Source organism: Rhinoderma darwinii, chromosome 2 (assembly GCF_050947455.1).
Source record: "Rhinoderma darwinii isolate aRhiDar2 chromosome 2, aRhiDar2.hap1, whole genome shotgun sequence".
Classification (NCBI taxonomy): domain Eukaryota; kingdom Metazoa; phylum Chordata; class Amphibia; order Anura; family Rhinodermatidae; genus Rhinoderma; species Rhinoderma darwinii.
In genome coordinates, this window is record NC_134688.1 from 319,160,675 (window position 1) to 319,185,697 (window position 25,023).

Consider the following 25,023-nt stretch of genomic DNA (forward strand, 5'->3'; position numbering starts at 1 on the left):
TTTGCTATGGCAATGGAGCCATTGGCGATAATCATCAGATCGGACACAGAGTTGCAGGGTATCCCACATGCAGCAAGTGAGTATCGTATTGCTTTATACGCTGATGACAACATGCTTTTCATCTCAAGGGTGCAGTCTTCCCTTCCTAGGGCAATGAGCCTCATTAATACATTTGGAGACTACTCCAGACTTTGTATCAACTGGACAAAGTCGAAACTAATGTTTCTTCATCCGGTCGCGTCTCAGCCGGCGGGTTCCACGATGGAGGGTCTTGCAGTAGTTGAACACTTCAAATACTTAGGACTGCATATTGCTGGGAGAGCGTCACTCACTTCCACTCATTGTTCACCCTCTTCTGGCCATCTTTAGAGAAAAATTCAAGATGTGGGCGGCCCTTCCCTTATCAGTCATCGGCCAAATCAATTTTATAAAAATGGTGATACTACCGAAGAGTCTGTATGTTCTGCAACATGTCTTCACTCCTATCCCAAAGTCCTTCTTCAAACAATTGGACTCATTAATCATATCCTTTATATGGGGACGCTCTAGATCTAAACTGGCCTTACAAAAATTGCAACGCCCAAAAGAAGTGGCTGGTATTGCTCTTCCAGATTTCTACTTATACTATTTAGCTGGCCAACTCAAATATTTGGGCCCCTGGATACAAGCAAATCGACCCCTTGGAACAGAGGGAATAGTACTGGAATACTCCGCACATGAATCATTATGGCCGGTCTTGTTACATCATGGGATTCCTGGTACCTCTTTGCTACCTATCTGTCGTTTGGTCAGGGGAGTGTGGAAAGCGGCCGTGGACATCTCCGGTGCATCTACAATACATGCGGAAACTCCATTATGGCACAATGTTGCCTTAGGATCATTATACACCTATCCGGATGCTGCGTATTGGATAGCTGCGGGTATACAAGTACTCGACCATGTCTATGATAAAGAGGTCTTTCTCTCCTTCGAACAAATGCAGGAAAGATTTCACATACCGAGGCAACAATTCTTCAAATACCAACAATTGCGCCATCTACTTTCTACAGTTTCCAGAACCTCGCCAGCCCATCTCCTCGTATCCTCTCATTGGGGTGATCAGATCCCAAAGTCCTAAGGGGCTGATCTCTACCATCTATGCTCACCTACTGGACAAAAAGGCTTCAGCAGACCCGCTGCCAACCACCTCTAAATGGTCCCAACTGATACCATCACTTACTGAAGAGAATATTGTGGATTTATTGCAGTTTCACATGTGTCGCCGGCGGCCAACAACAAGCTCATTCAGCTATACTATATCCATCAAGCCTACCTGACACCAGTACGATTATTTAAAATGCATTGTATATCTGAACCTTCCTGCCCTAAATGTTCTTACGCTTCTGCAGTTTTTTGGCATATGGTGTGAATGTGTCCTCGTATTAAAGCCTACTGGGCCGAAATTGTCGGAGTTCTAAACCGGATATTGCCTTCCCCTATTATGAGCTCTCCAGAACTTTGTTTGTTTGGCATAATAGAGGAAGAACAGTGGCCATATTATACCAAAGTCTTTCTACAAGAGACCCTGTTTTTAGCTCGTAAAGGTATCTCAATGTAATGGATGGATAGGCGACCTCCCACAGTTACAGTTTGGAATAATACTCAACGATATCGTATGAACGTGTCATATTCAAACACAGGAATCGCCCTGACAAATTTCATAAAATTTGGGACTTGTGGTGTGGAGCTTAAGACACTAATTATTCATCCGGAGAGCTGGGGCTGGCAGTGAACGCGCTGGGTTGGGGGGGGGGGGGTGGTGATAATTGCGTATGGATCTGGTAGTAGTGGGTGTCCCGGGCCTCTTGCATAAATACACATGTAATGACAGGGATAGGGAAACAGACAAGTGAGCTCTAATCTACCCGCCACTCAGTCCCTGCCTACTTGCAACGACCCGCCCTAGGTGACGGGGTACAACTGGGCGACGGTCCCTACACTCAGTAAGTGCACGACAGACAACCAGACAAGGAAACACAGAACAAAGGGAAACGGGGCAGTTGCCCACGGCAACACCGTGAGCAACAAGAGTAGTAAACAAGCAGAGTCAAACCAGGAGTGTACGAGGTACCAAACGCAGAGCAGAAGAGTAGTCAGTAAGCCAGGGTCAATACGAAGGAGGTACAAGTAGTTCAAGAAGCTGCAGCAGGGCCAGGAAACCAACAGAGAAGAATCACAAGCAAGGAGGAACAGGAAAGGCAGGTATAAATAGACAGAGGGCGGGAGCTAGCTCCGTCTGGCCAGGCTGTGACAGGCTCTCCCACTCGTAAGCCTGCCATCCTGAGTGGTGGAAGAGGGAGTCAGTCTCGCAGACATAGAAGCAGGTGCAGACTGATTACCTATGGGCGTGGATACAGAAGCTGTGCCTGGCAGATCCTTAACAACACACTTGTAAAAATGTCTATTGATATGTATGCTCAGATTGTTATGTTTCATGTCTTTGGTACCATTGTTCATGTGGTACTGTTTGTAATATGTGAAAATACTGTACTTATATTTTCAGCACTTGCGAGTGCTTTGTCACGAATTTATAGGACACTGTTGTCCACTCACTGTTTTGAGTCCGTACTGTGATAAACTTTGTTAACTCTTCAATAAGTCTGAATTATTACAATATACCGTTATTTAACTCGCACGGTGAACGCCGTAAATAAATAAAGAATTTAAAATGCGTTTTTTGGTCACCTTTGCTCTAAAAAAAAAAGCTTAATAAAAAGTGCTCAAAAAGTTGTATGTACCAAAAAATGGTACCATTAAAAACTACTGTAGGTCTCGCAAGAAATAAGCCCTCACACCACTCTATTGACGGAAAAATAAAAACATTTAGCAAAAAAACTGTGGGGTCAAAACGCTAAGGGTATGTTCACACGACCCATTTTCAGACGTAATTCAGGCGTTCTACGCCTCGAATTACGCCTGAAAAACCGGCTCCATTATGCCTACATACATCTGCCCATTGCTTGCAATGGGTTTTACAATGTTCTGTTCAGACTAGGTATAATTTGACACGTCGAGGTCAAAAGACGGCGCGTAAAAAGACGGCTCTTCAAAAGAAGTGCAGGTCACTTCTTGGGATGTTTTTGGAGCAGTTTTTCATAGACTATTGAAAACAGCTCCAAAAACGGCCGTAAAAACGCATGTTGCTCAAAAAACTTCTGAAAATTAGGAGCTGTTTTTCCTTGAAAACCGCTCCGTATTTTCAGACTTTTTTTGGTTAAGCGTGTGAACATACCCTAACTATACCCCTAGATAAAAAATAAAAAAAATAAAAAAAATGACCCCTCAATGAATTTTATTTTATTTTTTTTACAGTTTTGGCACCACAAGACCTCGTCAAACCTGACATTGTGCCTATCATATAATCTGGAAAAAGGCTTCTGAGGCCTGTGTTTCAGTCTATTAGCACACTAGGAAACAACCTAGAAGCACTAAAGCACAGGGGACAAAGCACCCCAACAAATAATATAGGACATATAACAGCCACCTATTGTAAAAAAAATGTTTATCTTTATTTATAAACAATACATGGTATCACATAGAATATAATAAAAATAGCTAAATACAGATGGTCACACGGAGAGCAGCAGCAAAAAGGTATATATGTAAATATACCAAGAGGTAAACAGACATAACCCATCTCAAAACGAACGTCCCATGCCTAATACCACCAGGTGTCAAACAAATGGATGATCGAAAGATATTAAAGAGGTAAAGATGCCAAGTTAAAGCTACAAATACTGCATAGTGTGTCTAAGGAAGTAATATGAATAATGTGTAAGAAAGCCTATATAAGTAAACTAACACAATAGCAGCGATCACTAATAATAAAAGTAGCAATGCATATCTAAAGACATGGTGGAGGAACAGGACGTAGAGAGATGTGGAACAGAAACAGGACGCCTCGACGCGCGTTTCGCCTAGGACCGGCTTCGTCAGGAGTCCCCCACCAGGCTACCCGCATCTGGGTCAGCTCTCAAAATAGCCCAGAAGCGTTGTAAAATTTCCCTGATCTCTCTGTTAGCCGAGTCAAATGTTCCAATGAACATTGGGACTCTCCTATGATTGCATACAGAAGGGGACATAATTTGAAGGACTGGCTTATACATAGCCACCTCAAACCACAGGTTAAACCCACTACTTGGTTAAATAGTGGTCTAAAAGGGACTTTTACAGTGAAGGAAATAAGTATTTGATCCCTTGCTGATTTTGTAAGTTTGCCCACTGTCAAAGACATGAACAGTCTAGAATTTTTAGGCTAGGTTAATTTTACCAGTGAGAGATAGATTATGTAAAAAAAAATACAGAAAATCACATTGTCAAAATTATATATATTTATTTGCATTGTGCACAGAGAAATAAGTATTTGATCCCCTACCAACCATTAAGAGTTCAGCCTCCTCCAGACCAGTTACACGCTCCAAATCAACTTGGTGCCTGCAGTAAAGACAGCTGTCTTAAATGGTCACCTGTATAAAAGACTCCGGTCCACAGATTAATCAGTCTGACTCTAACCTCTACAACATGGGCAAGACCAAAGAGCTTTCTAAGGATGTCAAGGACAAGATCATAGACCTGCACAAGGCTGGAATGGGCTACAAAACCATAAGTAAGACGCTGGGTGAGAAGGAGACAACGGTTGGTGCAATAGTAAGAAAATGGAAGACATACATAATGACGGTCAATCGCCATCGATCTGGGGCTCCATGCAAAATCTCACCTCATGGGGTATCCTTGATCCTGAGGAAGGTGAGAGCTCAGCCGAAAACTACACGGGGGGAACTTGTTAATGATCTCAAGGCAGATGGGACCACAGTCACCAAGAAAACAATTGGTAACACATTACGCCGTAATGGATTAAAATCCTGCAGTGCCCGCAAGGTCCCCCTGCTCAAGAAGGCACATGTATAGGCCCGTCTGAAGTTTGCAAATGAACATCTGGATGATTCTGAGAGTGATTGGGAGAAGGTGCTGTGGTCAGATGAAACTAAAATTGAGCTCTTTGGCATTAACTCATCTCGCCGTGTTTGGAGGAAGAGAAATGCTGCCTATGACCCAAAGAACACCGTCCCCACTGTCAAGCATGGAGGTGGAAACATTATGTTTTGGGGGTGTCTCTCTGCTAAGGGCACAGGACTACTTCACCGCATCAATGGGAGAATGGATGGAGCCATGTACCGTCAAATCCTGAGTGACAACCTCCTTCCCTCCATCAGGACATTAAAAATGGCTCGTGGCTGGGTCTTCCAGCACGACAATGACCCGAAACATACAGCCAAGGCAACAAAGGAGTGGCTCAAAAAGAAGCACATTAAGGTCATGGAGTGGCCTAGCCAGTCTCCAGACCTTAATCCCATCGAAAACTTATGGAGGGAGCTGAAGATCCGAGTTGCCAAGCGACAGCCTCGAAATCTTAATGATTTACAGATGATCTGCAAAGAGGAGTGGGCCAAAATTCCATCTAACATGTGTGCAAACCTCATCATCAACTACAAAAAAACGTCTGACTGCTGTGCTTGCCAACAAGTGTTTTGCCCCCAAGTATTAAGTCTTGTTTGCCAAAGGGATCAAATACTTATTTCTCTGTGCACAATGCAAAAAAATATATATAATTTTGACAATGTGATTTCTGTTTTTTTTTTTTTTTATATAATCTATCTCTCACTGGTAAAATGAACCTAGCCTAAAAATTCTAGACTGATCATGTCTTTGACAGTGGGCAAACTTACAAAATCAGCAAGGGATCAAATACTTATTTCCTTCACTGTAGATGTGGATCGTGCAGGGCTTGCGTGTCCATTCTGTGTAGTAAGAACTTCAAGAGTTCAAAGACTGGTGAGACTTTTGAGAACAGGTCCTACATTAATTGTAAAACCAAGGGGATTGTATACCTTATTACGTGTGGATGTCAGTTGCAATACTTTGGTAAAACAAGTAGGGAATTCAGGAGAAGGATTCGTGATCATGTAGGAGACATTAGGAGGAAAGATGATACCCCGGTGTCACGCCATGTTTGGGCATGTCATAAAGGGGAAGCCATGATCCTGAAATTTCAAGGAGTGGAACATATCAGACCGTCATTGAGAGGTGGAAACTTGGACAAAAAGATTTTGCAAAAGGAGGTTGGATCTTTAGGATGCAGACCATTAATCCACATGGGTTGAGTAAGTAAATTTCCTATTCTTGCTTCCTTTGAGTATACCCTCTCTGTTTTTATCTGGTATGTTGTGACTTTATGTATAGTAGATGCATTTGTGTATCCTCGTTCTAACTTGGGATTCCTTATACCTACGCCGTTATGCAGTGTAGTTTGGTGTCCCACATGGCAGAAAGGGATGTGATCATATGATAAGGGACATTCAGGGATGTCACTTTGTCCCTATTGTTTCTCATTGCCGTTACTAGGCAACATGTTTAGACCACACCATACTCCTGTTTCTGCTTGTAAAACAGATAGTAATACTACACAAAATAGTTACTATTTCACATATTCCATATGTGTACTTTATGTTTGCATCGTTTTTTGAACATTATTTTATTTTTCTAGGACGTAACAAGGCTTAGAACTTTAGCAGCAATTTCTCACATTTTCAAGAAAATTTCAAAAGGCTATTTTTCAAGGACCACTTCAGTTGTGAAGTGGCTTTGAGGGACTTATGTACTAGATAGACCCCATAAATCACCCCATTTTAAAAACTGCACCCCTCAAAGTATTCAAAACAGCATTCAGAAAGTTTCTTAACACTTTAGGCATTTCACAGGAATTAAAGCAAAGTAGAAGGGAAATGTACAAATTTTTTTTTTTTTGCTGAAGTTCATATGCAATAAAAAAATTTCTGTAACAGAGAAGGTTTTACCAGAGAAACGCAACTCAATATTTATTGCCCAGATTCTGCAATTTTTAGAAATATCACACAAATGGCTCTATAGTGTGGTAATGGACTGAAACACAGGCCTCAGAAGCAAAGTAGCACCAACAGGATTTTTGGGCCCCCTCTTTTTAGAATATATTTTAGGCACCATGTCAGGTTTGAAGAGGTCTTGTGGTACCTAAACAGTGGAAACTCCCCAAAAGTGACACGGTTTTGGAAACTACACACCTCAAGGAATTTTTCTAGGGGTATAATTAGCATTTTGACCCCACAGCTTTTGCATAAATTGATGCAGAACAGGTGAAAAAAATATATATTTTACATATTTTCACAAATGTGTCGGATTAAAGATAGATTATTTCTTAAAGCAAACATGAGAATGAAAAAACACACCCCAAAATATATTACCCAGTTTGTCCGGTGTTCATAAATATCCCCATTGTGGCTCTAATTTACTCCCTGGATACACGGCAGGGCCCAAAAAGAAGGGAGCACCGGGTGGCTTTCAAGACATAAATTTTGCTTGAAAATGTTCCAAGCCCCATTACACATTTCTAGAGGCATTGAGCAGCCAGAACGATCGAACCCCCAAATAAAATTAGCCCATTTTAAAAACTAGGCCCTTTGAGGTATTCATTTAGGGGTGTAGTCAGTATTTTGACCCCACAGTTTTTGCAGAAATTGATACAGAGAAGGTGAAAAAAATTGAAATTTTACTTATTTTTCACAAATGTGCCATTTTAAAGACCGATTTTATAAAGCAAACATGAGAAAAGAAAAAAACACACCTCAAATTGTAACACTATGTTTGTCCGGTGTTCAGAAATATCCCCATTGTGGCCCCAATCTGCTTACTGGGCACACGGCTGTGCCTAAAATGGAGGGAGCACTCATCGGCTTTTAGGGCACAATTGAATGGATTCCAGGCCCCAACCCAAGGTCTTCGGCAGAGCGAAATCCGGTGCCATTTTCATGTGGACTGGAAGCCGTGGCTGGACAGTAAGATGATGACTTCCGGTCGCGGCTTCCGGTCCACATGTTCAAGGCAGCGAAGACGCAAGGTATAGGAGCGGAGGCGGCAGGAGCAGGTATGTTACGTTTGTGTATGTGATGTGTGTATTATGTTCGTGTTATACTGTCTGATTACCACTGTATCTAATCCTCCTACACTGTGCATTCGCTCAGAAAATCGTGCCACACAGTGTAGGAGGTTTGAAGATTCAACCCCCTCCTTCTCCTGGCACTAGCCAGAATAATGGAGGGGGGATTGTGTGAGGACACTAGAGCAAGTGTGTCTACCCCAAATTTGCAGCATAAAGCAATGAGGTTGCTTTACCACATTGCCATTGCTGCAATTTTGGGAATTGCTCCCTCTAGTGACGAGCACATGGAAATGTTCTAAATTAGAATCTTATTTATAATATTTCCTGACTTGTGAAAAAATTAAAACAATGTGTAATCACTTATATACTAACTGTTTAACTGAAAAAAAATAAAAATAAATAAATAAATTCTAGCGACACATTCCCTTTGTTTTCTCACGGTTGCGTTCCAACAGTCGTAACTTTTTTTTTTCCATCGTCAGCCGTATAAGGGCTTGTTTTTTGCGTGACGAGTTGTATTTTGCAATTGCACCATTTTTGGATGCATATAATATATCGATTAACTTTATTTTAGGAGAGAATTGAAAATAAGCAGCTATTCCAGAATTGATTTTCACATTCTAAAATAACGCCGTTTACTATGCAGCGTAAATAACAGCTTACCTTTATTCTATGGGTCAGCACGATTACGGGGATACCAAATACGCAAAGGTTTTATATGTTTTCCTACGTTTGCACGATAAAAACCCTTTTAGAAAAAATTTACTTGTTTTTGCATCGCCGCATTCCAAGAGCCGTAACTGCTTTATTTTTCCGTCAATGTGGCCGTATGTGGGCTTGATTTTTGCGGGGCAAGGTGTAGTTTTCATTAGTACTATTATGGGGTACATGGGACTTATAGATTAACTATGTTCGTCTGTTAGGGGATTCCCGTACGGCAAAAAGGTCCTGCAGGAATGCAGTAATGGAGTTTCCGGAGCTCGTCAAGTGCACTTAACATAAGGTATAGGAAAGGAATATCCCGGTAGCAGTTAGTGTTAAGCACTTGACCAGCTCCGGAAACTCCATTACCGAATTCCTGTGGGACCTTTTTGCCGTTCGGGAATCCCCTAACAGACAAACAGTGGAAGTGTGGCTGCGCTGCTGTCATTTACTCCTGGTATTAGGAAGGAACTTTCCTGAATTGTGGTTCCTAATTATAAGAGGAACGATACAGTTGTCTCCACCATCTGGGAGTCACTACCTGGATGCTGTACATCTAACGCTCTGGATAAGTATATTATACTACATGCTTACCTGATGGTTCGATTTTCCTTGATTTGTCATATAATGCAATCTTTGACTGTGCAGCTTTTATGTATTCACATGATCTACTATATCCATGTGCAGTAGTTGTCTAAGATTACCATACCATTTAAACCAGTACTCCATTTCCAGTCCATGATATTGTAGTTAGCCCTTGTCCGTGGTATTATGTTATTTATTTATGCTATTGCGCTATGATTCTTACCTCATTTGTATTGCATTACAGTGCTCGTTATGATATATATGCAGTCGCATGAGGTGAACAGTTTTTTCTGCATATGGTTTGTAAGCAAGATGTCTTCCATACTCTGAATCATATTTACATTTACCCGGCCGGGCTTGTGATGTCCGTTTGTTTGTTTGTTTGCTTGTTCGTCATTTAAGCAAGATCATAAATTTTAGTCAAAATTATATACATTTGTATTTTATAGTCAAATTGAGCAGAGTGCATATTTATACCAGGATTTGTCCCTTATCCCCATTCTTTCCCTATTGAGTAGGTCTGCTGTTAGGGCACACTAAGTGTTGCCCTAAGAGCAGCCTGTGTCATAGTAACACAGAATATAATATATTAGCATACAGGAGTATGCAAACACATTAAAAGTATGAAAACAAAAGTTGATGAAACAGCAATCACTTTATGGCGGGATTCACACGACAGGGTTTCCCGGCCGGGTGCCGGCCGTTCATAAATCGGCCGGCACCCGGCTGCATTAGGAATAATAGACCCCTAATGGGGCTATTCACACGACCGATTTTTTGACGGCCGGGAAAACCGGCCGTCAAAAAATAGGACATGCTCTATTTTCGGCCGGGTGCCCGGCCGCCCGGCTCCCATAGAAGTCTATGGGGCCGGGTAATACACGGCCATCACCGGAATGTGTCCCGAGTGATGGCCGGGTCTACCGTCGCTCGCGCACTCTCTCTCCTCCTCCTCACAGTGCAGAGTGCATGTGAGGAGGAGGGTCTTTTATTGCTCGCTGTAGGAGTCGGAATCCCCAATCCCCGGCCGGGGATTGGGGATTCCGCTACAGGAGAAGTGCGTGACTACACTGTCCATATATGGACAGAGCGAAGTCACGCACTTCTGCAGCGGAATCCCCGACTCTATGGCCGGGGATGCCGCTACAGGAGAAGTGAGTGACTACACTGTCCATATATGGACACAGCGAAGTCACTCACTTCTGCAGCGGAATCCCCGACTCTATGGCCGGGGATTCCGCTACAGGAGAAGTGCGTGACTACACTGTCCATATATGCACACAGCGAAGTGACTCACTTCTGCAGCGAAATCCCCGACTCTATGGCCGGGGATTCCGCTACAGGAGAAGTGAGTGACTACACTGTCCATATATGGACACAGTGACGTCACTCACTTCTGAAGCGGAATTCCCGACCTGTGGCAGGGAATTCCTCTTCAGGAGAAGTCAGTGACTACACTGTCCATATATGGACATTGAAGTCAGTGACTTCTCCTGGAAGGGGGGGGGGGATGGGTGCAACCTACAGGGGACTGTGTGGCATCACCTACAAGGGGCAGGGTGGGTGGCATCGCCTACAGGGGGCTGGGTGGGTGGCATCGCCTACAGGGGGCTGGGTGGGTGGCATCGCCTACAGGGGGCTGGGTGGGTGGCATCGCCTACAGGGGGCAGGGTGGCATCGCCTACAGGGGGCAGGGTGGCATCGCCTACAGGGGGCAGGGTGGCATCGCCTGCAGGGGGCAGGGTGGCATCGCCTACAGGGGGCTGGGTGGCATCGCCTACAGGGGGCTGGGTGGCATCGCCTACAGGGGGCTGTGTGGCATCACCTACAGGGGGCTGTGTGGCATCACCTACAGGGGGCTGTGTGGCATCACCTACAGGGGGCTGGGTGGCATTACCTACCAGGGGGCTGGGTGGCATTACCTACCAGGGGGGCTGTGGCATTATCTACAAAGGGCTGTGTGTGGCAACAAATTTAAATGAAATTCATCCGATTTTAAAACGGACAGGGAAAAAAACGGATGCAAATCGGGTCCAAATCGGCCGGTAAAAACGGCAACTCGGCCCGGAACGGAATCGGAACGGATGCAAAACGGCCGGGAAAATCGGCCAAAAACGGGCGATTTTCCCGGCCGACACTCGGACCCTGTCGTGTGAATGAGGCCTATGGGGCTTTGTTGTTTTTTTAAAGTGATTATTAGGTATATAATACATTTTATTGTGAATACCATACATGAAAACAAAAAACCTATGCATATTAGGTATCCACACAACCATAATAACCTGAGGAATTAATTTACCAGGTTATTACGTGTAAAACGTGAACAGCGCAAGATTAAACAAAAAAAAAAAGAAAAATTCTAAGAATTGCTTTTTTCCATAAGCTAAAAAACGAATTATTTAAAATTACAGTAATTTATATGTACCCCTTAAACCAATGTCTCGTGCATTTAAAAAAATGCAAGGAATTTTTACAAGGAATAAAGGAGAAAAAACACCAGCATTTGTAAAACAATTTCTCCCGATTACGGCAATACCCCATATGTGGTAATAAACTGCTTTTTGGACCCACAGCTGGGCTCAGAAGAGAAGGAGCATCATTTGGATTTTGGAGCGCTGATTTTGCTGGATTCGTTTTCAGTGACATGTAGCATTTGCAATGAACTGGAGGGACCAAAACCATGGAAACCCCCCAAAAGTGACCCCATTTTGGAAACTACATCCCTCACAAAATTTATCTAGGGGTTTAGTTAGCATTTTGACCCCACAGTTTTTTTGATAAATGTATTTGAATGTGTCTGTGAAGATGAAAATCTACTTTTTTTCTGAAAAAACTTAGAAATGTTTAATTTTGGACAACAAACACCCCAGCATTTAAAAAGCAATTTCTCCCGCTTTACGGAAATACACCATATGTGGTAATAAACTGCTGTTTGGACCCACAGCAGGGCTTAGAAGGGAAGGAACGCTATTTGGCTTTTGGAGCTCAAAATTAGCAGAAATGGTTTTCGGGTGCCTTGTCTTTGCAAAGCCCCTGAGAAGCCAAAACAGTGGAAACCCCCAAAAGTGACCCCATTTGGGAAACTACACCACTTAAGGAATCTATGTAGGGGTATTGTGAGCATTTTAACCCCCACAGGTCTTTTGCAGAATTTATTAGAATTAGGCCGTGAAAATGAATATCAACATTATTTCCACTAAAACGTTGAATTTTTTAATTTTCACAAAGAATAAAAGGAGGAAAAAGCAGCCCAACATTTGTAAAGCAATTTCTCCCGAGTACGGCAATACCCCACATGTGGTCATAAATGTTTTTTCATTATAAATTAACCAACCCTTTCTGGGCTGACTCATGTTTTTTGCTTTTTCATTTTCGTTTTTCACTGCCCTCCTTCCAAGAGCCGTAGCGTTTTTATTTTTCCGTCAATAGAATGGTGTGAGGGTTTATTTATTGCGGGAACTACTGTAGCCTTTTATTAGTACCATTGTTTGGTACGTAGAAATTTTTATTAACTTTTTTAGAAGTAAGGTGACCAAAAAACAGCGATTTGGGTGTTTTAATTCTTTATTATTTATGGCGTTCACTGTGAGAGTTAAATAACGGTATATTGTAATAGTTCATAGTTCGGACTTTTACGGACGAAGCGATACCAATTTTGTGTATTTTTTTATTGCTTTAGCGAAAACATGTGAAATTATTTAGGACTTTATATATAACATTTTTGTTCACTAATAACTTACTTTTTTTTTTAAACATTTTATTAGTCCCTCTAGGGGACTTGAACCAGCGATCATTAGATCGCTAGTACAATACTAATGTATTGCAGTATATTGTCATTTTTACAGGCTCCTGTAACAGCGCGATCGCTGTTCCTGTACATTAGTCCCGGGTGTCAGCTGTAATACACAGCTGACAACCGCAACGTATGGCAAGGGCTCAGCGCGTAAGCCCGCTCCATACATCCCCCCCCCCCCGCACACCACGACATGCTATTAAGTCGTGGTGCACGAAGGGGTTAATGCCCAACGGGTGGTGCGGAGTGAAAATTACAATTGTCTACTTATATGCCATTTTACTGCACTATATGCTGTGCCCAGTTTGTGCCACTGAAGAGCAATACCTCATTAAATGTTAATCGAGTTCTTCCAGGTATGGCGATGCCAGATCTGTGGACGTAAACTGCTGTTTGGGCACTCTGTAGGGCTCATAAGAGAGGGAGCGCCATTTGGCTTTTGGAGCGCAGATTTAGCTTGGTAATAGTTCTGTTTGGGGTTTTAAGCTGTGCGGAGTACATCAGGGTATAATAATCGGATAAATAAATAATAATTCATAGATATATGGCTAGTGTCGCATTGATAAATGGTGCCGGATGTTATCCGCTTTTAGAACACTCTGCACATTTTGCATCGCTATATTCTGAAAGCCAGAATTTTTTTATTTTTTCTCCACCAGAGCTGTGTGAGGGCTTATTTGTTGCGGGACAATCTGTAGTATTCATTGGTACCGTTTTGGCGTACATGCAGTTTTTTTTAAATCACTTTTTATTCCATTTTTTGGCAAGCACGGTGACCAAAAACCATAAATTCTGAGAATGTTTTTTTTTTGTTTTTTTTATGGCGTTCATCCTGGGCTATAAATGAAAATTTCACTTTATGCTGCAGTTCGATGCGATTATGGCGATACCATATTGTTAATGCAATCATGGGCCAAAATATATTAGACTGAATGTCAACCGATACCCACCCTCCAGTGATTTATCCAGTTTCCAAATCATAGGTGCTCGATATATATATCTCTGAGAGAAAAGATGACACAAGAGACCATGCTTGTATGCTCAAAATCCATCTCTGATCTTTATTGATCCAAACAAGTATAGAAGTATGACGACAGAACAGGTGTAGGCTTTGATTTCAGCCAATCATCTACAATATGATAATGACTAATTCAGCAAATGAGAATATTTCAATGCATTATAATGATTCTTCACCCACCCAGAGTCCCTACAAGTTAATGTGTCTCTACTTCTTATCCCACTAGAGAATGGAGACTGCAGATAAGATGGCAGAACATTAAATCATTTAAACAAAGCCCTTTTTCAAGGCTCACCCCCTCCCTTTTGGTAAACAATGCCATTGTCCATTCTACCAAGGATATTTGATCTGCTCCTTACAAGAATAATAAAAGCATTCAACATAGAATTGTTTCAAGGCAACTGCTAACTTAGATTAATAAATTACTTCTTAATCACAAGATGGCTCCTCCAGGCCAAAAGATGGATTCCAACGATCCAACATGGACGCCTACCATACAAGATGGAGTCCATGCAAAATGTCATCTTTCACACATATTCTAATCACTTTCACACATATGTATATAGTATTTTTTCACGTTTTGCGCAATAAAATCACTTTTCTATAAAATCATTTATTGTGTCCCCATATTCTGCCTCCGGCTGGTCCTCATAGGCTTCTGTACATGGCAGCCCGGAAGCCATTGTCTAGCGTCCGGTTGCCAGGGGTACATCGCCAGCCCCCGTGATTTCACGTGGGGGCTGCTGATCTGCGCTAAACACTTTAAATGCAGCGATCGCAATCGACCGCCGCATCTAAGGGGTTAACTGCCAATATCAGCGGCGATGGGCCACTGAACGGCAACAGGGAATGCAGAGCAGATACTCTGCACAGTTAACCGCCGCTGTGGTGTATCGCTGCGTGGCGGTTAACTGTCAAAGTACAGCCGTAACTGCACGTCAAGATGCGCAAAGTTACTGCTCACCTTGACGTGCAGTTACGTCAAGGTGCGGGAAGGGGTTAAAGTGGTTGTCGAGGTTGGGGGCTGTTTTTTATCTCTCTCTCTCTATCTGTATACATATACAAACACACTGTTGCAGCTCTGTAACAATTAGGGTATGTTCACACTGGTTATTTTCAGTCATTTTTAGGGCCGAGAAATCAGAAGCAGAATGCCTCCAAACATCTGCCCTTTGAAATCAATGGAGAAAAACGGCCTTCTGTTCCGATGGGCCGTTTTTGGAGCGGTCTTTCATTGACTATAGAAAACCGCTACAAAAACGGCCATAAAAAAGGCAGCGAAAATCTTTTTCAGACGTTTTTTGAATCAGCGTGTGAATATACCCTTAGTCTTCTCCCTTCGTCACCCTAGATCGTTGTGAGGGGAGAGTGAAGGAGGCTATAGGGCTATATTCGCACAACATGAAAAAGGGTAGTGAACAACTAATCAACTTTCAGTTTTTCATGGCTGTTTTGCATCAATGTGTTTCAAAATTTTAATTAATTTCCCGACCGTCTGACCGTTTTTAACCACCATTTGCCATCCGTTTTTTTTGTCCTAGTCACCTTAAAACACTCCAGTGCTCATGTAGATAGTGATGCAATACCACTGTAGATAGTGCCAATGCCCACATATTGCCACAGTTCCCACTGCAGATTGTGCCCACATAGATAGCAACACTGTTCCATGTAGGTAGTGCCCATATAGTGCCCATGTAGATAGTGCCATACCCCCTGTAAGTAGCACCCCCTGCAGATAGCACCCTCCCCCCTGCAGATAGCAACATCCCCCGCCTCCCTAAAAACGGCACCCCGTCCCGTAGATAGCACCACTGTAGCTCCCTGCAGGAGCCTCTGATGCCTCTGTCCATATTTGGGCACTGACGTCAAAGGTTAACTCTAAAAGTGGAATCCCCTGCCAGAGCAGGGATTCCGCTCCAGGAGTAGCCCCTGACGTCACTGTCCAAATATGGACAGTGACGCTAGGGGCTTCTCCAGTAGCGGAATCCCCAGCCAGAAAGTCAGCCAGGGTGTCGGACGGTGACGTCATGGGCAAGTGGAATCTCCGGCCAGTGCGATCTGACACCGGGGATTCCGCTCCTAGAGGGAGTTTCGGTGATACTATCTTAAGGGGGGGTGGCACGATCTTCAGCGGGGATGGAGAGACGTCGGGGTCTCCCTCTAGGAGGGGAATCCCCGGCCAGAGCGGGGATTCCGCTCCTAAAGGAAGCTTAGGTGGCGCTATCTACAGGGGGTTGTGTGTGATGCTATCTACAGTGGGGGGTGTATTTCGGAGCTCTCAAAGCACAGGCAGACATGAGAGAGCAGCACTGCCAACACTGAAGCAGCACTGCACTCATTAAACCCCTTTCCAGACTGCCAACGTTTATATACGTTACGACTGCACGGGGCATCAGATGGCAGTCGTGAAGGGGTTAAGGCTGCATGAACATTTAACACTTTGGCTAATTAAGAAATTGAATGTATACACCTCTTATTTATATACTTCCCGACAACAGGAAAGCTTTAAAAAAAAAATGTACATTGAGATGGTGGAGGGATCAGAGACTGTACTCCCCCCCCCCTCTTTTCTTCTTTTCTCACTCTCTTTCATTCCCCCGATTCTTTTGTAAAATTTCCTGTACATGGTTTTCAAAACCAGCTACTGGTCTTTGTCTCCTATGTGGATACAGCCGTGTTACGTTGATTTACTTCCTTTTGCTTCATACTGTGTGGATATATTGACTCTGCAGATCTTGCTTTTCTCTTTTTGTATGTTTTGAATGTTATGTCAATTATGTGTCTCACGGCTGTACATTTTCTATGTTTCAAAAGGACAACAGCACTATGAGACAACTACATTTAGGCTTTTGCTTACTTTAAAAAAAGTTTTGCCTATCTTAGACATTTAAGTCATAAATACCTCTGGAATCTCGCCTATTGTGAGTACAGAGGTCTGTAAATCTCTCTTACTTCAATGGAGAGAGCCATGCACACGTGCGGTCACCTCTCTATTCTCTGCCTTGCCCATGGTGAAAGAGGGACCAAGGAACAGTTTCCTAAAAAACAGTGTAGAATGCTGGCCATTCCAAAAATTAGAACAGCAGAAGCATATATACCATACTCACTCAATCCATACCACAAGAATTAGTTTCTTCATTTTGAAGGCGTTGCCTCGTTGGGCCGAGAGAGCAGTGGGAGAGGCAAAAAGCCTGAAAAGTATGTGCCCCACAAACAGGATGTTTTGTCCCACTGCTTAGTTATTTAAAATGCAGAATCTCGTTTCATGATTGATGGTCATATGCATGCTCCTTTTTGCTGACTATAGAATACTAATTCTTCCTCATATTTTTATAAAGAAAACAATCACTGATTTAATAATGGTTAAGGGGAAGCATTATATGCCACTCACTGTTACACTGATCACAAGCGTAGATTCTTCCTTCCAGCGCCTCAGTCTCTGTAAACTTAGCCAGCATTTCTGTAAGTGTGCACTCAATAGTAGTGACTGGAGTAATCCCCTTTTCCAGACAATGATAACGCTCGGGGAATTCCAGAGACAAGTCCCAGAAAGGTTCCACTGTGTCAGACTTATAACTACAAGTCAAACATGTAACCTGTAAATTATAAAAAAAAAAAAAGTAAGAACGAAATCAGTTTTACCAAGATGTTTGGATTCATGCAACACTTTATTGCCAATGTAAATGCACAAAATGATCAACAATAAAACGATGGTCTATCTTTTAATACCCTTTAACCCCTTTAGTACAAAGCCTGTTTTGGCCTTGTGGCAAAGCCAATTTTTTTCAAATCTGACGTGTGTTACTTTATGTGGTAATAACTCCGGAATGCTTTTACCTATCCAAGCGATTCTGAGATTCCAAGCGACAGAAATTTTCTTCTCCCCAAAAGTGACCCTATTTTGGAATTTATCTAGGGGTATAGTTAGCACTTTGACCCACAGGTATTTTGCTATATTTATTGGAGTTAGATTTTCATTTTCACAGACTACTTTTTTTCTGAAAAAACATAGACATTTTTAATATTTACAAGGAATAAAGAAGAAAATGCAGCCCAACATTTGTAAAGCATCTTCTCCCGATTAAGGAAATACCCCATATGTGGTAATAAACTGCTGTTTGGACCCACGGCAGCGCTCAGAAGGGAGGGAGCGAAATTTGGATTTTGGAGCGCAGATTTTGCTGGATTGGTTTTCAGTGCCATGTCGCGATTGCAACGCCCTGGAGGGAACAAAACAGTGGAAACACCCCAAAAGTGACCCCATTTGGGAAACTACACCCCTCAAGGAATTTTTCTAGGGGTATAGTAAGCATTTATACCACACAGGTTTTTTGCAGAATTTAGTAGAGTTAGGTCGTGAAATGAATATAAAAATTTTTGTCCACTAAAATGTTGTATTTTTACATTTTCACAAGGTATTAAGGAGAAAAAGTCGCCCTAAAATTTGTAACGCAATCTCTCCCAAGTATGACAATACCCCACATGTGGTAAGAATTAATTTTTTTAATAGAAATTAATTAACCTTTGCAGGACTGATCCTTTTTTGCTTTTCCATTTTAGTTTTTCACTCCACCTTCCAAACGCCATAACTTTTTTATTTTTCCATGAATTGAGCGGTGTGAGGGCTTATTTTTGGCAGGACGAGCTGTAGTTTTTATTGGTACCATTTTTTGTTAGATGCAAATTTTTGATCACTTTTTATTACATTTTATTTAGAGCTTTGGTGACCTAAAACAGTGATTTTGGCATTTTAAATTCTTTATTTCTTACGGCGTTCATAATGCGCTATAAATGACAATTTTACTTTATTCTGCGGGTCGGTACGATTACGGCGATACCAGATGTATATAGTTTTTTTTATGTTTTGCAGCGGTTCACTTCTTTATAAAATTATTTATTTTCTGTGTCCCCATATTCTGAGAGCCGTAACTTTTTTATTTTTAGTCAAAAAAGCTGTGTAAGAGCTTGTTTTTTGCAGGACAGGTTGTAGTTTTTATTTGTACTATTTTCGGGTACATGCGACTTTTTCATCACTTTTTATTCTATATTTTGGGAGGGGTGGAGACCAAAAAAAATAGTGATTCTGGCATTGTTTTTAGTTTTGCGGCGTTCACCATGCGGTAAAAATAACATTATAGTTTTATATATTGGGTCGTTACGAACGCGGTGATACCAAATATGTGTACTGTTTAACGGTTTCAGTTTTTTCCCTATAATAACAGACTTATTATAGGAAAAAAAATCTTTTATTTTTACACTTTTGTAAAACATTTTTATTAACTTTTTTTTTACTTTTTTCTTAACTTCTTATACTTTCTTTTTTTACCTGCAGCTTTGATCACTGCTAGGTAGTGTAACGTATTCCAACTGTCAGTGTAACGTCACAGTCACTCTGACAGTTAATTTACGAGGACCAGCCAGAGACTGATCCTCATAGGCTTCCATACATGGCAGACCTGGGGGCCGTTGTCTTGCCCCCGGGTGCCATCACAAGCATCAGCAGCCCCCACAATTGCATGGGGGCTGCTGATGTGCTACAAACCCTGTACATGCGGAGATCGCAATCGAGCCCCACATGTAACGGGTTAATTGCCGAAATCAGCGGCAATGAGCCACTGATCGGCAACAGTGGAGTGTCAGCTGTCAGGGACAGCTGAACTCCCGCCTCCCGATGCACACGGTCACAGAGTGTGCATCGCGAACGGCAGTGACGTTCTTTTAAAATTTGTTATATCAATAAAATCGGAACAGGAGTTCCTTTTTACTCATGCTCAGCGCTGGATTTTGGTTCTGCTTTTTCTCCTGACGTCCTGTCACTCTGACAAGAAGTCTATCAGGAGGCTGGTCCTGATAGGCTTCCGTACATGGCAGACACGGAGGCCATTACTTGGCCTCCGATCGCCATGCTAGTCAGCTGCAAACCTCACGATTTCATCGTGAGGTCTACCGATGTGCTAGAAACCCCTGAATGCGGTGATTCCAATCGATCACCGCAATTAAGGGGTTAATTGCTGTAATAAGCGGAAATAAGCCGAGTGGAGTGTAATCAGTGGAAATAATACAGTGGAGTGTCAGCTGTCAGGGACAGCTGGCCTCCCGGTTCCCGGTGCACACTATCGCCGACAGTGTGCACCGGGAACCACTCAGTAACTGTACGTGCCTGTGACACTGGCCACATGGACGTACAGTTGCGTCGTGGTGCGCCTAGGGGTTAAAATGACCAGCCACTGTCTTTTAACAGCAGGTGATGTGGGTCCCGAGTCTACAGACAACTTTTGGCGTCGCTGTAGAAGAGGTTAATAAGCTCCTTTGATCGCATCAGCAGGTTTCCCAGTGATGTGATTGGAGACTGGGTGGAGCCCTCTGCTGTCAGCCTTGGGGACATAGAAATCACTCCAGGGCCGCCTATTCAGTAAAGCCTCATGCACACGACCGTAGCCATGTGCACGGCCATGATTTTCGGGTCGGTCGGCAGCGGAGTGTCACCCGCGAGCCGCCCGCAAATCACAGGCCGTGCACATGGCTGCGTCCATTATTTCATATGAGCCTGGCCTAAGGCCCCACGAACACAAACGTGCTTTTGCGGCCGCAATTCCCCCGAAAATCCACAGGAGAATTGCGGCCCCATTCATTCCTATGGGGCCATGCACACGACTGTGGTTTCCACCGTCCGTGCATGCTCAGGACCCCGGACCGCAGAAAGAACGGGCAAGTCTTATTACGGCCATGTTCTGCGGTCCAGGCTCATAGCAAATAGTGGCCGCGGCCATGTGCACGGCTCGTGATTTGCAGGTCGGCTTGCGGGTGACACTCCGACCCCAGCCGACCCAAAAATCACGGCCGTGCCCATGGCTACGGTTGTGTGCATGAGGCCAAAGTCTGCTGGTACACTAAGGGTCAGTTCAGAAGGGCGGATTTTGCATGGCAGGCTCTGCCCCGGAATTATTCCCGCCGTCGGCAGGAAGATTCCTCCACCCATTGACTTCAATGGGAGGTTCGGGCGAAATCCACCCGAAGATTAGGCGGGACGCTTCTTTTTCCCGCTAGCTTTTTTTGAGGGAGCTGTAGTGTAATATACAGGGGGGGGGGGATTGCTGTGTGGGAGTATATACAAGGGGGCTGCGTGGCAGTATATACAAGGGGGCTGCGTGGCAGTATATACAAGGGGGCTGCGTGGCAGTATATACAAGGGGTCTGCGTGGCAGTATATACAAGGGGTCTGCGTGGCAGTATCTAGAGGGGTCTGCGTGGCAGTATCTAGAGGGGTCTGCGTGGCAGTATCTAGAGGGGTCTGCGTGGCAGTATCTAGAGGGGTCTGCGTGGCAGTATCTAGAGGGGTCTGCGTGGCAGTATCTAGAGGGGTCTGCGTGGCAGTATCTAGAGGGGTCTGCGTGGCAGTATCTACAGAGGGGTCTGCGTGGCAGTATCTACAGAGGGGTCTGCATGGCAGTATCTACAGAGGGGTCTGCATGGCAGTATCTACAGAGGGGTCTGGTCTTTGGGGAAATCACCAGCTCGACTCTTTCGACACTTTCTCACAGCCGCTAAGACGTTGATAGCATGGAAATGGAGACAGACAACCCCTCCCTCCCACATCGACTTAGTAACTAGAATTAGGGAAATACGTACAATGGAGCATATGACGGCCTCTATTGACAATGAACTGGACAGGTTCAAAGTGGTGTGGGACCCGTGGGACAAGTATTGGATACAGGGAACTCAAGATTAGGTGGTAGGTGGAGCTCCGACTATCCCCCCCCCCCTCACCCCCTTAAACCCCTGTGTTTTTTCCCAGATGTTTTGTCTGTCTATTGAAAGTTACTGTCTTACTATGTGAATTGCATGGCCCTTCATGCTGCTCTAAGTTATATGTATATTTTTGAAAAATTTTCAATAAAAACACAGTTGAAACCAGAGGGGTCTGCATGGCAGTATCTACAGAGGGGTCTGCATGGCAGTATCTACAGAGGGGTCTGCGTGGCAGTATCTACAGAGGGGTCTGCATGGCAGTATCTACAGGGACAATGGTGCAAGAGGGATTCTTTCATTGATGCCTAGAATTGGTGTTTATTACAAGTCCACCAGTAAAATAGACTGTTACGCCTTATTCACACGACAGGGTCCCGCTCGTGCCAGAGTGTCGGACGATAAAATCGGCCGTTTTTCCCGGCCGGTTTGCATTCGTTTTGCATCCGTTCCAGGCCGGGCATATCTGGACAGTGACATCAGGGGCAATTCCTGAAGGGGAATCCCCATGTGTTCGGGGATTCCGCTTCAGGAGTTTCCCCTGATGTCACTGCCCAGATATGGACAGACATCAAGCGCTCTGTCCAGGAGCGGAATCCCCGAACACACGGGGATTCCGCTCCTTCACGAAGCTAAAGTGGGGCAACAGCTGCTAGCGGCGCCATCGAAGGTGTTGCCGGGCCAGGGTGCTTTTAAAACAAGAAGGGGAAGGGAGCCAGCGCAGTGCTCCCTTCCACCTGCTGTACACCCCGGCCCTGCCACACAGTATATCTGCAGCGTACAGCTATTCGTCCGAATGGCATCAACTCCTCCTCCTCCTCACATGCACTCTGCGCTGTGAGGAGGGAGCGAGCGACGGAATACATGGCCATCACTCGGGACACATTCCGGTGATGGCCCTGTATTACCCGGCCCCATAGACTTCTATAGGAGCCGGGCAAAGGACCGAAAATAGGACATGTCCCATTTTTTGACGGCCAGGTTTCCCGGGCCGTCAAAAAATCGGTCGTGTGAATAGCCCCATTAGGGGTCTATTGTTCCTACAGCAGCCGGGTGACGGCCGTTTTATGAACGGCCGTCACCCGGCCGGGAAACCCTGTCGTGTGAATAAGGGCATGTTCACACGGCTTAGCAAAATACGTCTGAAAATACGTAGCTATTTTCAGGTGAAAACAGCTCCTGATTTTCAGACGTTTTTTGTAGCAACTCGCGTTTTTCGCGGCGTATGTTACGAACGTTATTGGAGCGGTTTTTCAATGGAGTCAATGAAAACTGCTCCAAAAACGTCCCAAGTAGTGACATGCACTTCTTTTGGCGGGCGTCTTTTTACGCGCCGTATTTTGACAGCGACGCGTAAAATAACACCTCGTGGAAAACGCCCGAATTACGTCTGAAAACAGTGCGTATGAACATACCCTTATATAGTATTTAAAAAAGTAAACTAAAAAACTAGTTTAAGAAGTTTTTGTATTCTCTTATTTAGTACGCTATATTTGTCATCAGATCGTTCACCATTGATGGAGAATTGCCCTGCTCAGGAGCTGCCAAGAATTAGAGGGAACATTGGCTGGGACCCCCACCTTTTATGAGAACGGGGGTCCCGTACCACCCGATGGAACGGAATGGCAGGTCGCTCATGCGCACTGCTGATCCATTCATTCTCTACGGCAGTGCTGGAAATAGCCGAACGCTGTACTCCCCGGCGCTCCGATAGAGAATTAATGAAGCCGTAGTGCGCAAACAAGGGGTACTAGACCACCCTTCTCGTAAACGGTGGGGGTCCCAGCTGTTACATACTCCTTTAACTGCCAGGGACATATGAAATAACAAAAATACAATTAGCGCAGCAGCGACCAGAATATCAGGGCTAGATTTTGGCATGAATTTAAAGCCCAGAATCTTAGTTTTATTATACCAGAAAAACTAGCTGCAATATACTAGTCCATCTCAATGAATTAGAATATCATCAAAAAGTTCATTTATTTCAGTAATTCAATTCAAAAAGTGAAACTCACATTATATAGATTCACTACACACAGAGTGATCTATTTCCAGTATTTTTTTCTTTTAGTGTTGAAGATTACTGTTAACAGTTAATGAAAACCCAAATTTAGTGTCTCAGAAAATTAGAATATTAAATAAGCCCAATTTCAAAAATTATTTTTAATACCGAAATGTAGGCCTACTGAAAAGTATGTACAGTATCTGCACTCAATACTTGGTCGGGGCTCAGACTCTGCATGAATTACTGCATCAAAGCGGCGTGGCATGGAGGCGATCAGCCTGTGGCACTGCTGAGGTGTTATGGAAGCCCAGGTTGCTTTGATAGCGGCCTTCAGATTTTCTATGGGGTTTAGGTCAGGCAAGTTTGCTGGCCAATCAAGCACAGTGATACTGTGGTTATAAACCAGGTATTGGTACTTTTGGCAGTGTGGGCAGGTGCCAAGTCCTGCTGGAAAATGAAATCAGTATCTCCATAAAGCTTGTCAGCAGAGGGAAGCATGAAGTGCTGTAAAATTTCCTGCTGGACAACCGCGTTGACTCTGGACTTGATATAACACCTGGGCTTCCATAACACCTCAGCAGTGCCACAGGCTGATCGCTTCCATGCCACGCTGCGTTGATGCAGTAATTCATGTAAAAGGAGCCCCGACCAAGTATTGAGGGCATATACTGGACATACTTTTCAGTAGGCCAACATGTCGGTATTAAAAATAATTTTTGAAATTGGGCTTATTTAATATTCACATTTTCTGAGACACTAAATTTGGGTTTTCATTAACTGTTAGCCATAATCGTCAACATAGAAAACAGAAAAAAATGATGGAAACAGATCACTCTGTGTGTAATGAATCTATATTCACTTTTTGAATTGAGCTACTGAAATAAATGAACTTTTTGATGATATTCCAATTCATTGAGATGGACTAGTATATTGCAGTATTTGTTTAAAGGGAAACCGTCACCAGAATTTCACCTACTGAACTTTACTTATCCCTCACTGGCCGCTGCTATCAAAAGTTCATTACCATTATCCCCTCTCCCAAACTCCGACTGTAAATAACGGTCTGCAAACATTTTGCGCTTTTTATCGTAATAATCCGGTGTCCCTTTGTGCACACACGCCAGAAGAGAATATCAATGCACAAGCGTGGGATTTTGTGTGCT

The 25,023-nt window shown here is 43.6% G+C and overlaps 1 protein-coding gene across 4 annotated transcripts in view; it reads right to left on the bottom strand.

Annotated features, from left to right (window-relative positions):
- USP49 (ubiquitin specific peptidase 49) overlaps window positions 1-25,023 on the bottom strand; it is a 146,199-nt gene that overhangs the window by 57,575 nt on the left and 63,601 nt on the right. For all 4 annotated transcript variants that reach the window (XM_075853584.1, XM_075853585.1, XM_075853583.1 and 1 more), the window contains one exon: window positions 17,501-17,705. In XM_075853584.1, the coding sequence (XP_075709699.1) occupies window positions 17,501-17,705 (205 nt within the window). The remainder of the gene's footprint in view (window positions 1-17,500; window positions 17,706-25,023) is intronic.